Source organism: Nuphar pumila, chromosome 16 (assembly GCF_984573655.1).
Source record: "Nuphar pumila chromosome 16, dmNupPumi1.hap1.1, whole genome shotgun sequence".
In the NCBI taxonomy this organism is placed as follows: Eukaryota; Viridiplantae; Streptophyta; class Magnoliopsida; order Nymphaeales; family Nymphaeaceae; genus Nuphar; species Nuphar pumila.
Window position 1 is genome coordinate 75983962 of NC_143264.1, and position 14940 is coordinate 75998901.

At 39.9% G+C, this 14940-nt stretch overlaps 1 protein-coding gene across 1 annotated transcript; it reads left to right on the top strand.

Moving 5' to 3' along the window:
• The first annotated feature begins 7175 nt into the window (after positions 1 to 7175).
• Positions 7176 to 10400, top strand: LOC149813666 (putative BOI-related E3 ubiquitin-protein ligase 3). Its single transcript, XM_089992444.1, has 4 exons — positions 7176 to 8080; positions 8191 to 8264; positions 9122 to 9285; positions 9759 to 10400. The coding sequence occupies exons 1-4, from the start codon at positions 8022 to 8024 to the stop codon at positions 10320 to 10322; spliced, it is 861 nt and encodes a 286-aa protein (XP_089848570.1). The 5' UTR covers positions 7176 to 8021; the 3' UTR covers positions 10323 to 10400.
• Positions 10401 to 14940: the final 4540 nt, after the last annotated feature.

A 14940-nucleotide genomic window follows, 5' to 3' on the forward strand; every position in this document is an offset into this window, starting at 1 on the left:
TCCTGTATATTCCTTTTTTCCTTCCTCCCTCTCCCTCCTGTTTTGCTAGGGTGATAAGTCTCACCTAATTTCAGCTCACGGCACTCCATCCAAGCTAAAAGATAGATGGGGGTTTTTGAAAATTTGTTCCATTGGTATAATAAGCATTTAGAGTATCTAGGTCTTTAGGTTCACCAGATTCCTCCTGATTCTGCAACATAGTGTCATGGTAACCTTATGCATCAATTATTAACTGTCGAGAAATTTGTATTGACCTTAAATTTGATTTTGTAGTCATGCACTTAACGCATGCAAGATCGAAAAACTTGGGAGATTTAATAGTTTAATGCTGTAAATGAAGATACTCTCCTTTTCGTCCGATATTGTCTTGCAAGATGATAATCTCCTTTTCGTCTTCTCATAATACGAAAAAAAAATGATATTCTTACCGACTGCACCAAGCTGAAAAAGTAACAATCTCAGGCTTGAGAGAGACCGTTAAAGACCCGTGCATCTGGTACTCTCACCAGTGCCACCCCCCCAGAGGTGCGATTGGTGGTTGTGATGTGTCGCATGGGACACTGAGTGTGCTGTCTGAAACAGCTGTGTTGCAGCGTATCAAATGTGGGACAGTGACCGGGCAGGGACTGGTCTGTCCCCCGCCCAGGTGCGTCCCACGAGTCAAAACCCCCTTAATTTGTTTTTACCTTTTTTCAGCAAACTGCTCAAATGACAACCACAGTTACCTCTGTGAGATTTGGGCTCGCATACCAAACAATACCTAGGGCTGTCAACAGGTTGGGTGCCCAGCACATCAGGGTGTACCCAAACCCGTCCAACAGGATCTAGCCTGATATTTCTGAGGTGGTTATATGCAAATAGATGGACACCCCTTAGAGAAGGCTGTCAGTGGCTCTCTTCAGCATCTGCAAGCAACAGTGGCAGGTTGGGGGTTGCAGTGTCGAAAAAGTTGATAGGATCCCCTTTTTTACATCCTCATGTCACTCCCCGGTGGGTGGCAACATGGGAGTGCAAAAAAAAAAAAAAAAAGGAAAGAGAGGCATGGGGTTTCTCTAGCTTTTGGCGTAGCCGGCCTCTCCGGGGAGGCCTGCACAACGGGCTATTAGCTCAGTGGTAGAGCGTGCCTCCTCTGATAATTGTGTTTGGGCTGTGAGGGCTCTCAGCCACATGGATATAAAATGAGCTACCAATCCCAAGGATCCATGGGTTGATTATGGATCCGACAATAGAAAGATTGAACTGTTTAGTTTTATAGACGAAAGAAAAGAAGAAGATTTGGGATCTTGAACTCTCTCACAAGTCACATCAGAACAACTATTGAAAACATTTCAAAGTCGAGCAACTATATTAGCCATAAGCTGGCTCTCATGGGGTCATCAGGAATCCACAGACTTTGGAAAGATGAACCACCTGAGTGGTTTCCATCTATAACATCCTTGTAAACTCAGGTTGATCAGGAGTTTGTACTGGTGGGGGTCTGCCTAGCCCCAGCTTGCCAATCCAAAAAAAAAAAAAAAATATTGTGGGGTTTGAGTTTTGCTGGGTCACAAAAATGAAATTTCAAACCTGGATTTGTATCATTTCAAAATTTTACTGATACTTAAAATACATATAAGACACTCAAGTTGGGTTAAATATCCAGCAAAAAAGCCAGGTTGAGTCAGGTATATATCTGATAAAAATCATAACCCAAATTTAGCCTGTATATTGCTCGGGTTGGGTTTGGGTCAGATTTTTTTTATGCTCATGCCTGAAAATGCATGTTTGGGTTGGGTAATTCCCGCATATCGACATATCTTGAATATCAAATTGGAAATGTCCTTCAGCTTGAAGCGTGGTGTGTACAAAGGGAGCAAAACCCCACACTCCAAACCGTTAGTTTCTCATCTTCTCAGCATTTTCAGAGGTCCACGCTTAAGTGGGTCTCAAAACAACAGCTTTTACATAACTTTCATGACCTGATAAGAAAAAGTTTCCCAGGATTGTGCAGAGCCTTGGCTTCTTTTATTCAATGATGGCATTACTACGGATTTTGGGCCAAAGAAATGTCCATGTTCGGCTCTTGCTGTTGGCATACACCTTTAGGGCTGGAAGATGAGCCGAACTGCTCATGGTTACTCATGTTCGGCTCGCTGACTAGTAACAAATATATTTTATATCATATATAGATGATGAAGTGTTTAGCTTGTGAGCAATAAGTTTAGAGTTCAAATGATATTGCTTACAGCTTTGAAAAAATGTACATGTTTTAGAACAAGTTAGTTTGAGCTTGGACTAGTAAGTTTAGAGTCTAAATTCTATTATTTTCAATTTTCAAAGTTTTTTTTCTCTTTTCAAATAAGCTAACTCGAGCTTAGTTCATTTAACTCAAGCTTGCCATGAACTAGAGTTTGGCTTGGCTCACCACAAAAATGAGCCGACTTGAACACTCTGCTCCGTTCCTTCAGAAGCGGGTATGATGGCAAACATTAAAAGAAAAAGAGTCCTTCAACTTGTAGACATCCGGGTGTGTGGCATGGTTGATGAAAATCACAAAGCAGGTTATATGTTCCCCCCCTGAACAGGGCAGTTAGCTACATCTCATGTTCGGGGGTCCCAAAGAGCACCACGTATGTAAGCATGTGCGTCTCGTATCCCCATGTTTGTCAGCATTAATTAGCGTTGGAGTTTGATGCGATTGCAAAGACTTAAGTACCCTCTCCTCCATTGGTGCAAAAAAAATGACGATTCTTGAAAAGGAGTGGTTGTAAAGACTTAAGTGCCCTGAAGATGATTATTTAAGACCCAGTCTCTGCACAACAGGATTATCCGAGAAAGAAATCTCCCCTGGAGGAGGCTATGAATATCAACCCTCTCACTCTCTCTCTCCCTTCTATTTATGCTTTTGTGCACATCCATTAGAAGATCATACATTGCTCCATCAAGCACCGACTGACCTGCACATTGACTGTTGTGGAGCCTGATTCAGAGTTTTTACCCTTACAGGAGGAGGGTTTGGGGGCTCATCCCAGTGTGGGTAGCATCATTCAACTAAATGAGTTGTAGATCCTGATTCAGAGTTTTTACCCTTACAGGAGAGGGGTCTGTGGGCTCCTCCCAGCGTGGGTAGCATCATTCAACTTGAAGAGTTGTGGAGTCTGATTTAGAGTTTTTACCCTTACAGAAAGGGGGGTCTGAGAGCTCCTCCCAGTGTGGGTAGCATCATTCAACTTGAAGAGTTATGGAGTCTGATTCAGAGTTTTTACCCTTACAGAAGGGGGGTCTGAGGGCTCCTCCCAGCGTGTTCATGGCCTTTTGCCCTTACAGGAGGTGGGTCCGGGGGCTCATCAACCCTTTCACTCTCTCTCTCCCTTCTATTTCTGCTTCTGTGCACATCCATCAGAAGATCCTACATTGCTCCATCAAACACCGACTGACCTGCACATTGACTGTTGTGGGTCCTTACTGATGAGCTACTTCTAAATTTATTCGACTCTGGGTCCTTACTGCACTTGAAGTTGATTCATTGTATTTTTTGTTGTTCGGTGGGTGATGAGGCCATCCTCTACTCTCTCAAGACTCTTAACTTGGGCAATCTTTCTTTTGATGATTGTGGTTATAATGTATCGTTGAAGTTAAAATGGGGAATGAAATGATAATAGAAATCGCTAAAAATTTACAGAAATAAACTAGACTCAATAACGAAGATACCACTTTTTACGGATTTGGAATATGACCTCCGGTTAGGGAGATATGGCCCTGACAAGTTGGTCCTAATTCGGGTAGCAATTTACAGCGATTTGCTTATTGAACAACACTACAAATCGCTATAGCGATTTGCGGAAGAATCTACAAATCGCTATAGCGATTTGCGGAAGAATCTATAAATCGCTATAGCGATTTGCGGAAGACACTACAAATCGCTATAGCGATTTGCGATTTGTAGTGTCTTCCGCAAATCACTATAGCGTTTCGTTGGAGACCCGAAAATACTACAAATTGTTGTAGGAAGGCCCGATAATACTACAAATCATTATTGGAAGGCCCAAAAAATTTTGGTCCGGAGGGCGCTGCCCCCCAAGCCCCCCCCGCAAGGGGCCCCCCCCCTGAACCCCCGGGATCCGCGCCGGGGGGGAGCCCCCGAACCCCCCTCCTGTAAGGGCAAAAACTCTAAATCAGGAACATAAGTAGAGAGATAAGGGAGAGAGAGTGAGAGGGTTGGTGTTCATGGCCTTCTCCAGGAGGAACTCTTTACCTCCCTTGATTTCTTCTCTAGAGAGAGAGAGAGAGAGAGAGAGAGAGGGTTTTACAGTGTTTTACGAAGAAGGAAGAATAAGAAGATGACGATGGAGCAATGTAGGATCGTCTGTTGGATGTGCACAGAAGTAGAGAGAGAAGGGAGAGATAGTGAGAGGGTTGATGTTCATGGCCTTCTCCAGGAAGAACTCTTTGCCTCCCTTGATTTCTTCTCTAGAGAGAGAGAGAGGGTTTTACAGTGTTTTACGGAGAAAGAAGAAGAAGACAGACTTTAAAGAGTCAACATCATCCTCGACTTTCTGGATGAAGGACATGTTTGTCTTTTTTTTGAACAGAGAAAGAAGAAGAAGACTTTGAAGAGTCAACATCATCCTCGACTTTCTGGATGGAGGACATGTTTGTCCTTTTTTTGAATTGTTTGTTTTTTCTTTTTTGAATGAAGGGCATTTTTGTTATTTTCTCAAACCATCACTTTATGAGAAGAATAGCAAGAAAGGGTACTTAAGTCTTTGCAACAACACCAGAGTCCGATGCAAAGTTATGTCAACATACACGGGAATACGAGCCCCATGTGCTTGTATACGTGGTGCTCATTCAAAGCCCCGAACACAGACGTGGGATTCAGTGAATCGTCGAGGGCGAACATACACCAATGTTGTCAGTATCGATACGACATCGACCGAATCACTAGAAAATCAATACGATACTGACCTGATTGGGCTATTTTTTTTTGTCTAGTGATGAGTGGGGCACCCAACCGGTCAATTTTTAACGATCAAATACATCGTAAAAAAATAATAAAAACAATAAAACATATTAAAATTTTATTTAAACCCACTTAAAATATTAAAAAAATGTTAAAAACTAAACTGAACCAACCCTTAAAAAATCTATTCTTGTGTTTGTCAGGCCCTCCCTGCAAGTGAGGGGGGTACCTAACGATGCATTACTATGCCCTTGGATTGGTTGTCTCCCAACAGCGTCCTTCCTGCTTAGTTGTCACCATGCAGGTTGAGTGCTACTTCAAAAAGTTGTAAGTATAAAGAAAAACCCCAAGATGGGTAGGCGTACCCTACCCCATATCTCTTAAGCCCCATGTGGCATAGGTACTGAAACCTGAGCCTTCAGCTTGGCACAAGATCCCTCTCTTTATATATATATATATATATATATATATATATATATATATATATATATATATATATATATATATATATATATATATATATATATATATATATATATATATATATATGACAAGCAAGCTGGGGTTGGGGTTAAGCATACCCCTATGAGATATCTCTTAAGCCCCATCTGGCAGAGGGATTCACACAAGACCCCTCTCTCTTTATATGGGTCGGTGCTAAACCCATTTGATGCTAAAATGCGTGCTAAATAGGTTTTTTAGGCTTTTTTCATTTTAATTTTAAATTCCGATACTTGATTTTATAGGGCGTTTGATTCCAACAAATGGGTGGGTTTTTATAAAGCTCAAAAAATCAACGGGTCAAAATCTTTGTAAATTTTTGAGGCTTCAAACATCATTCTTAGTAAATCGATCATGCCCAATACAATTATAGGATTGTAAACGCATAAAAAGCACCAAAGAAGCAAAAAAACCTATTTAGCACGCAGTTTAGCACCAAATGGGTTTAGCACGAACCCATTACTCTCTCTCTCTATATATATATATATATATATATATAGAGAGAGAGAGAGAGAGCATCTAGTAAAGCAATCAAACTTAGTTGAGTGTGCCCCTCATTTGGAACATCATTCCAAGGCAAAAGGAAAAGGAAGAGCAATTAATTCATGGAGAAAGTGTGAGAGGAGTATTTTGGCATCCCATTTACTTTTTTGAAAATTATGTTGACATCTCATTTACACCAAGAACTTCCCTATGTGATTGTTTTTAGGCGTAGCTGCCCCCACCCCAACCATGAAAAAGAAAAAGATGAGAGGTTGGAATCATGTAATCGGGAACTCAACTTGTTTTGCAACAACCAATGCATCATTTCCTTCAAAATACAGTCCTCGTGCCACAACGATTCCAACCGAGAAAGCTAGTGGGTGGGCGACCAATTCGCCGTTGCCCTTTTTTTATCTCGAATCTCCACAATGTGGTTTTCATGATCCTTCTTCTTGATTAGCGTGACATTCAGTTAATAGGTTCTTGTCATCAATCGGCACTATTATTATTATTATTATTATTATTTCTTTTAATAAAAAAAAAACACCTGCCTACCAAGTGCCTAACCCACACAACAAAAAGCTTTATAATGATGAAGGTATGTTAATTTAAATCCTTAAACTACTAGGCCTCCTAACAACTTATACTCATGGGTTTTGAACTCATAACATCCCGTAAGCTTGGTGAGGTTTGCGAGTCATACTTACCAAATGAACGGTGCACTTGTGGGCATTATTATTTTATTATGAGTCGTCACAAAGACATGGGAACACTTGACGCGGGTTCGATTTGTAAGAACAAAAAAAGTGGAAAATAAAACATGAGGACACAAAAATTTTAAAATTTTAATCAATAAAAACATATTTTTGATATTTTAACACTAAAACTATATTTTTATTGAATTGTGACTGATTATTGATTGTTGTTGTCTTTCTTAAATCAAAATTAACCTAATTTCTTGGTTTCGTTTTTAAGAATATCTTTATGCTTATTATAATCACCACAAGATTTCTTATATGGTCGTGATCTTCTAGCCAACTTGATAATGTATCGAAATGGGAAGCATGAGTCTACAGCTATTTTAGCTACAAATCAGAGAGAGAGAGAGAGAGAGAGAGAGAGAGAGTTGAGTCATCTCATTAGATTTAGGACTTGAGTCAAAATTAAATATATGTTTGACGTGTTCAAAAACCTTTAGAAACCAACAAAATTTGCTGTTAAAGTTAAGCACACTAAATATATGTTTGACGCGTTCAAAAACCTTTAGAAACCAACAAAATTTGCTGTTAAAGTTAAGCACACCTATCCATGAAACTGTAAAATCTGCTTCACTTAACATGTGGATTATCTTGGTCACTTTTTTTGAAAACTTATGCATCAGTAGTTACTATTATAAAAAACATTTTACAATTCAAGCTCTATTCTTAAAATATTGAGAAACTGCTTTGTTGCTTGTAAACATATCTACAACAACCTTTAAACTGACAACTTGTTTGTATTTTCATTTCTTGTCAGTAGATACTAATTAATTACAAACCAAAAACAGATAAAGAGGAGGAAAGTTCAAGAGAGAGAATATCCCAGTTTGTGGTCTCTCTCCCCCTATAAGTAAGCACCCAAATAGCGAAATCCAGTTGGATTTCTTTTCGTCTTCACCGTTCCATCAACAATGGCGCCAAGCAATACGCCGATTCGCAAGGCACCTCACTCTTAAAATCCATACAAAAAGGAATAGCCCTTCTATTCCTTTCCTTCTCTATCTCTTCAGCTTCTATCCCTCTTCAAAAATCACAGCAGAAAAGAAGAGTCATCATATTTCTCCTCTCTCTATTCGTAGAGAACGCCTCGAACTAGAAGGGAAGGAGGGAACGAACCTTTCGTTCTTCTTTTTTCTTGCTCCAAACTGAAGTACCCATTTCCCATTGGGCCGACCAACATCACATCCAAACAAGAAAAGAGACTCCTCTTCTTTAGTGAAACCGATCTCGTTTATTTTTTTCTCTTTTCTCCTTTGGTTTCCTTGGAAAAGAAGAACCACCCACTTCGTTTTCTGCCGTTTGGACGAGAACCCATATTTCCATTTCCTTGGATTACCATGTTTTTGCAATCGTACCAAGCTTCCAACAATCCACTAATGGCGGAAATCGCTAGCAGGTTTGGTTCTTCTTCAACTTGACCTCCAATTTCCTTTTTCTATTTCTGCTTATCATTAGCGGATTAATGTGATCTCTAACACAGCTACTGTGTTGATTTTCTTGTTTCAGGAATTTCGTGGGCTTTCCTCTGCTACCAGAAAACCAGACTTTCCCTTCGGATTCCTCTCCTTTCTTACACCAAGGTGAGGCAAAAGAAAAACCAATTTTATTTCGTCATTTTCCATTTAATCGTCTGTATCTCGAGCAAACTGTTTTTTCGGCTTTTCACATAATTTTCAATTTATTTCCTCGCATATAGTTTTCCTGTTTATAAATGTTTTTATTTCTATTGATGTTTTTGCCGATAAGAACGCGAGAAATTTGGAACGATTTCAATTTCTCACGAGAATTTCACTGCCGCTTTTCCCTTGTTTTAAACTTTCTCCACTGACCAGCAGTTCGAACCCCAAATTGCATGGTTGTATTACCGGTAGGGGTCTGCCTAATCACAGCTTTCTCTGTCGAAAAAAAAAAAAAACTTTCACCACTGGGAATGGGAAAGAATCACAGCCCAATTTTTTTCTAAAACGAAAATAACCTTGCTGTGCCACCCATTAACAAGGCCATTTTCATCATTATTCGAAATGCAGCGTCGCCGTGACCCGTAAGCCGGTGAGAGTCCGGGCGACATCCAGATTTACAAAAAATCTTGCGTTTTTTGCGTGAATATATTTTAAACGTTAAAAACGGTAATTTTTCGTGAGATTTACAAAATCTGAAGCATTTTTTTTTTTGTTTGTGACAATATCTCGCGATATATCGCGCATTTTTTTGCCACAGTGGCGACAACCAAAGCCCCATCCATGCCTTCACAATAAGCTTCGGTGGGCTCATATTAATATGACGATAATGCCCATGAGTTGTCCAAGGGCATTTTCGTCATTTCAAAAACCCCGGAATTAAATTTCATGAATCTCCTGGGGTTTCCCCCTTGTTGCTGCCCATTCTGGTCATTTTCTAAAAGTGTAAAACCCATATTTTATTTTATTTTAACGTTCAGGCATGAATCCGATGGTAAAAACCCCGGCGGCGGACGTCGGCTCCTGCGGTTTTCAGGTGGCGAAGAAGCGAGGGAGAGACGATTTCCGGTCATGCTTTGACCCGGAGATCTCGGTCAAAGTCCAGAAGCAATGCCAGGAGCTCGACAGATTCGTCGCCCTTAACGTAGATCTCTCTCTCTCTCTCATATTTATTTATTTATTGCTAAATTATTTATTTTGAAGTTATTGAATAGTGGGTGCGGACATCTATGGGGGGGTTGACCACATATTTTAACCGTCTCGATCTCCACTAATCGCAGTTTCTGCGTCTCTTTTTGTCTGGGATCCGAATTTTGTTCAAAATTTCCTCTCTTTTCAAAAAAAAAAATTTTGAGTTTTCCCGAGTTACCCGTTTTACCCCTACTCTTGCTTTTGAATTACGAAACTTCCGCTTTCCAAAAAAGAAAAAGTGAAACAACTGAGCGTGATTTGTACTCGTCCGTACGAACGCATCGTTCCATGCGGCTGGTGCGTCCCGCTGATGCCGAACAAATCTCAGAAAATGACCATCCTACCCATCCAAAATGATACTCTGAAGTAAATGTGGTTACTGTTGAAGTATCAGTTTTTCTAATTATTTTTTTGGGTGTGGAGCAGACGGAGAAGATACGAGAGGAGGTGGAGGAGAAGAGGAGGAGCTACTGGAGGCAGGTGGTGGTGGCGGTGGAGTTGGGGATGCAGCGGATACTGAAGGGAAAAGAGGAGGAGATCGAGAGCATGAACAGGCGGAACAGCGCGCTGGAGGAGAGGGTGAGGGCGCTGCTGGTGGAGGGCCAGCTGTGGCGCAGCCTCGCTCAGACCAACGAGGCCACCGTCGCCGCGCTCCGCAGGGATCTCGAACTGCTCCTGCTCTCCTACGACCCCTACCCAGAGGAGGGCCAGGGAGACAACGGCGATCTCTGCGAGCCAATCGTCGCCACCACCGCTGCCGAGGCGGAGGAGGAGGAGGACGCACAGTCGCGATGCAGCCAAGGAGGAGGAGGGGAAAAGGAGAAGGAGAGGAAGTGTAATAGGTGCAGGGTGTGCGGGAGTAAGGAGGTGAGCGTGCTTGTGCTGCCGTGCAGGCACCTCTGCCTCTGCCCCGATTGTGACGCGGCGTCGGAGGCCTGCCCGCTCTGCTTGTCTCCCAAGACCGCTAGCGTACAAGTCTACTTGTCCTGAACCATTGACCCCCTTCTCTCTCTTTGCTTGCTGAAAAAAACAATTCGTTTTATTCGTTCCAATGATAAAAATAGGATAAAATACTTTAACACCTCTCTCTCTCTCTCTCTCTCTCTCTCTCTCTTTTTATTATTTTATCAGTTATTTACCCTCGTAACTCAACGTGGGGTTAACTTAAAAATGTGTTTTTCAGTAGTGCTAAATGGTATCGGGTCTACTATAAGAGAAACCATACCTGGACCCGATAAGAACTACATGAACCAGACTTGGAGCATACCCGGTAAAATAAATTTTTTTTTTTCATTTTTACATTAAAAAATTGTGGGTCATAATCGGAACTCGGGTTAGGCTCAGGTCTGGTATAAAATTTCACAAACTATAGCCGGGTCCAGGGTGAATGCGCAGGGCACAAGATCTTCACTGCCATCCCTAAAGGTATATTTTAGTTATTTCACTAACGGAGAATTGGGGCAGTGGAAAGTGTAAGTTCATCCCCGCCTCCATCCCCACTAGTGTTTTGATTTTAACCTTCATCCTTGGTCCAAAGGAGGTGAGACAGGCCCTGCCATCCCTAGCAAGGGTTCCTCATCATCGTAAAAGAAAAAAAAATCTCACTACATTTTTTCTCATGTTTGTTTCCACGTGAGAAATGAGGCAAATGAGATATTCCAAACAAACAATTCTCATTTGTTACCCTCCTTAGCCAAGTATTTTTTATATTATTTTAATGACTTAACACATGTTCTGATTAACACATTATTATTTTTTTGGCTCATTCAAAACGATTCACTTGAGGCATTGTATCAGCCAATTCACCTGAATCATTGGCAAACAATACTAAGCCATACTAACAACATTGAGGCAGAGCAACTGGGGCTCGGCTTGTCTGGCAGGAGCAGTTAGTGCACATCACCTTGTGTTGGGAAGTTGCAAGTTCGAATCCCAATGGTATAGTTGTATAACTGATAGGGTTTGCCTAAGCCCAACTTTCTACGTTGAAAATAAAAACTGAGACAAGGTGACTTTCACTAACTGCTCCTGCCAGACAAGCCGGGCCCACATTGGTAGTTCAGACCCACATCTGACATAGTGCCACCACTTTAAAGCTTGATCCGGGCCCAACTTGCACATGGGCTCTACTGTTTGACTATTGGATTGGTGAAATGTTCCGGTATTTACTTATGCTAACTTTTCGATGTACGGTTGCCGGGGAAGCGGCGTACAAAGGGTACAGAATACAAACTCTGAGTTTTATCTTAAGAAATCTATCTTGGTTAACGATGAATGTGTCCCTTGGAGGAAAAGTAAAACTGTCTTTTTTAAGTGTGCCACCTTTAAACTGTTAGTTTAATCTTTTTTTTTTATGAACAAGCTGGAGTTAGGCAGACCACAACAAGTTAGGGGTGTCAACGGGCCTGGTTTACCTGAACCCGACTCTAACCAAACCTTATAGGGTCCGGGTATGATGATAAATAATAAGACCTTGGTTCAGATCTGAAGACCTTATATCAGACCCGGACCCAGACCGAACCCGAGTTCCGATTAAGACCCACAATTTTTTAATGTAAAAATGATAAAAAATATGGTTTTACTGGGTATAGTTTTTTTTTTTTTTTATATAATGGACCGATTAGACCCGAGTCCAGACCCGATATCAAACCCAAAAATCTGGTCCAAGTCTGGTTCCACCTGAGTCCGAATCAAACCCAACCCGTTGATGCCCCTACAACAGGTTATACAACATACCATTGGGATTTGAACCTGCAAAGTCCCAAACACAAGCACTGCTCCTAAAGCAGAGCCCCTGTTGGTACAGTTAGTTTAATCTTGTTTGATGTGGACTTAGATTTGAAGTTATCACGTTACCACATTGTAAATCTATGTATTTTTTCTTCTCTTCTTCTTCTTCTTCAATATAATCATATTTTTTCCTTTTAAAACATGCATCTTTTGGCTGTAGGAACTGAAATGAGTTGCGATAGTCTTTCCAAAGTTGAATTGTCGTGCTGATATGTAAGATTGATGGTGGTGAACTCAAGGATTATTTGCTTAACCCAAATTTAAAGTTGAAAACATATTTGAAAATAAAATAAATAAATATGTTGGTGGGCATTAAAAGTTTTGATAGCCGTTTGAAAATTATCCCTAGTGTTTCATTGCTTAGGATTTCATGGCAAAAGGGATTAGCTCTTATGATTTCAAATTAGATATGAAACAAGGTTTCCACATGGGAATTATTTTAAAATGGATAAGAAGTGAGAGGCAAAGAATTAAAAAAAGTAATATAAGAATTGAATAGGAATCTAAATGGAATGCAAATAAAAACTAAAATAGAAGTGAATATTCTTAAATTTCATGGATTTTTAGTGTAAAAAATAATTTTTTAACAAAATCTACTGCCAATTTAGATAAAGCACATGGAAGTGAGTGAGAAGCATTTGAGAAAACACATAAAAAAATATGAAAAGTAGAGCGAAAGAACATATAAGAAGAATAGATGAATCATGTGGAAAGCATATAACAAACGTAGGAGAATCGAGATTCTCGTCAAGTTTCAGAAGCAAGGAGTATCACACTTTCAAAGCAAGTTTTTGATAAGCATGCCTCTCACTTATCTAAGAAGCTTCCAATAACTCTGATATGAAACATGAGAGAGAGCAGAATTTGTGAGATATTCACGAATTGACTCCAACTCTCTTTAAGGAGGAAGTTAACGATCCACCCATTTTGTTGGAAGTAAGTCACATGAATTTTAACAAGGATTTTGATGGCTTCATTTTAAAGACCAGCTCCAACATGAGGATCTCCCTCGAATTTGAGATCCAAGGCTTTCAAACACATCCTTAATGTTTTCTAATTATATCATGATTGTATTGCACATGGCAACAAACTTCATATTGTATTACAACTGATACCGCAACTCTAGGATTTATGCCATGACAAATCTTAGTGGTTTCGGAGGTAAAAAAAATGGTCAAACAACTAAATCATGTAGGTTAAAACTCGATTCAGTATGCAAATCGAGAGATTCTTACACTACAAGAAAAATGCCAAGTAGCGACGGACGCTATCCGTCGCTAAACACGTTAGCGACGGATTCACAACGGAAGCGTCTGTCGCATAATTCTAGTCGCTAAATTCTGACGAAATTTATATGTCGCCAGTTCGTCGCTAATTAGCGATGGATTTGCGACAGTTTGTTTTCATCGTAAATCTGTCGCTAATTAGCGACAGACTTGCGACAGAGTATATCCGGATAAATTCCGTCGCTAACTTTTGGTCGGCAAGTTAGTGACGCAATACAATCTGTCGCAAAATATATCATTGATGAAAATTAGTGACAGATAATAACCATCGCTAATCCGTCACAAAATTTAAAAAAAAAAATTAAAAAAATAGCCCTGAGGCGTGCGCATCATGTGCCTATAGTATAATATAGTGCAAGTCTTGTGAAATGGAAACAATACAAAGATACAGTTTTTGCTTGTGTTCACAACTTGTAATAAACATATTATCACATTTCCCCCATCTTCAACCAAACATATATTTGGTCTCTCAATGTTAAGATTTGTAGAACAACAACTTGTGTTCATAGCTTCAACCTTTTTCAACCTTTTAAAAGAACAAACTCATTAAACCAAAAAAGAAATGCACAAAACATCTATTTAAAGAGAGAAAAAAAATAGAAAAGCCACCAAAATTCTGCATCACTAAATGAAACAATCCGATCAAACAACCTGAAAAGTACAACTATATAGCCATGATATTGCCTTAATATGAGCTTACACGTAAGGCAACAATCATGGATGCAAATGAAAAAGAAAATGAATATAGGAAATGAAGAAGCACAAACTGGCATTCTAGAATTCATGAAAAATCGGGTAGGCTTTAGCAGTGAAGAGGGAAACCACCCCCCGAACAGAGACCTTCCATAATGTCAGCATAATTGAATCCTACACAATTTGATATGGCTTAAGTGGATTCAGAGTCAAATTTCAATTTGGGTGCAAAAAGCTACTACCAAATCTGGATCCAATTAGCCTAAATAGAAAATTTACATCTAATCAGATTTGTTTTACTAAATAGATTTAGATTTAGTCAAATACCCAAACAATTGACTCGTTCAACATCCCTAAACAAGAGTGAAAATGAGACAACTAAAAGATGGTGCATAATTGGTGGAAAAGAGGAACAAAACATGAAGTATAGCATTCTAATGTGCTATTTCTTAATCGTCGCCTGGTTGCTTGACTCCTAAATCACCAAAAACATATAGCATGTCATGGTTTCTGTATGAAACTTATACAGTGCAACCCAAATTTCAAACAAGAAATTGTAAAGAACGTGGAAGCATGATATTCATAAACAAACTCAGGCTGTATTATCCATTTGATTTGCTGATAGAATAAGCTAGGCTTTCATGAGTAAATGATAAAAAAACTATGTAGTTCGAGTTGCTTCAACATGTGTAATATGATTTCTCCAGCACGAGCTTCTGTAAGCACCAAACAATAAAACCCTTAAAAAAAAACTATCAAATCTGTAGGCAATCTCTACACTACATATAATGTAACCTTATGATAAGGAAAACAAAAACAGAACGAGGACTGAAGGTACC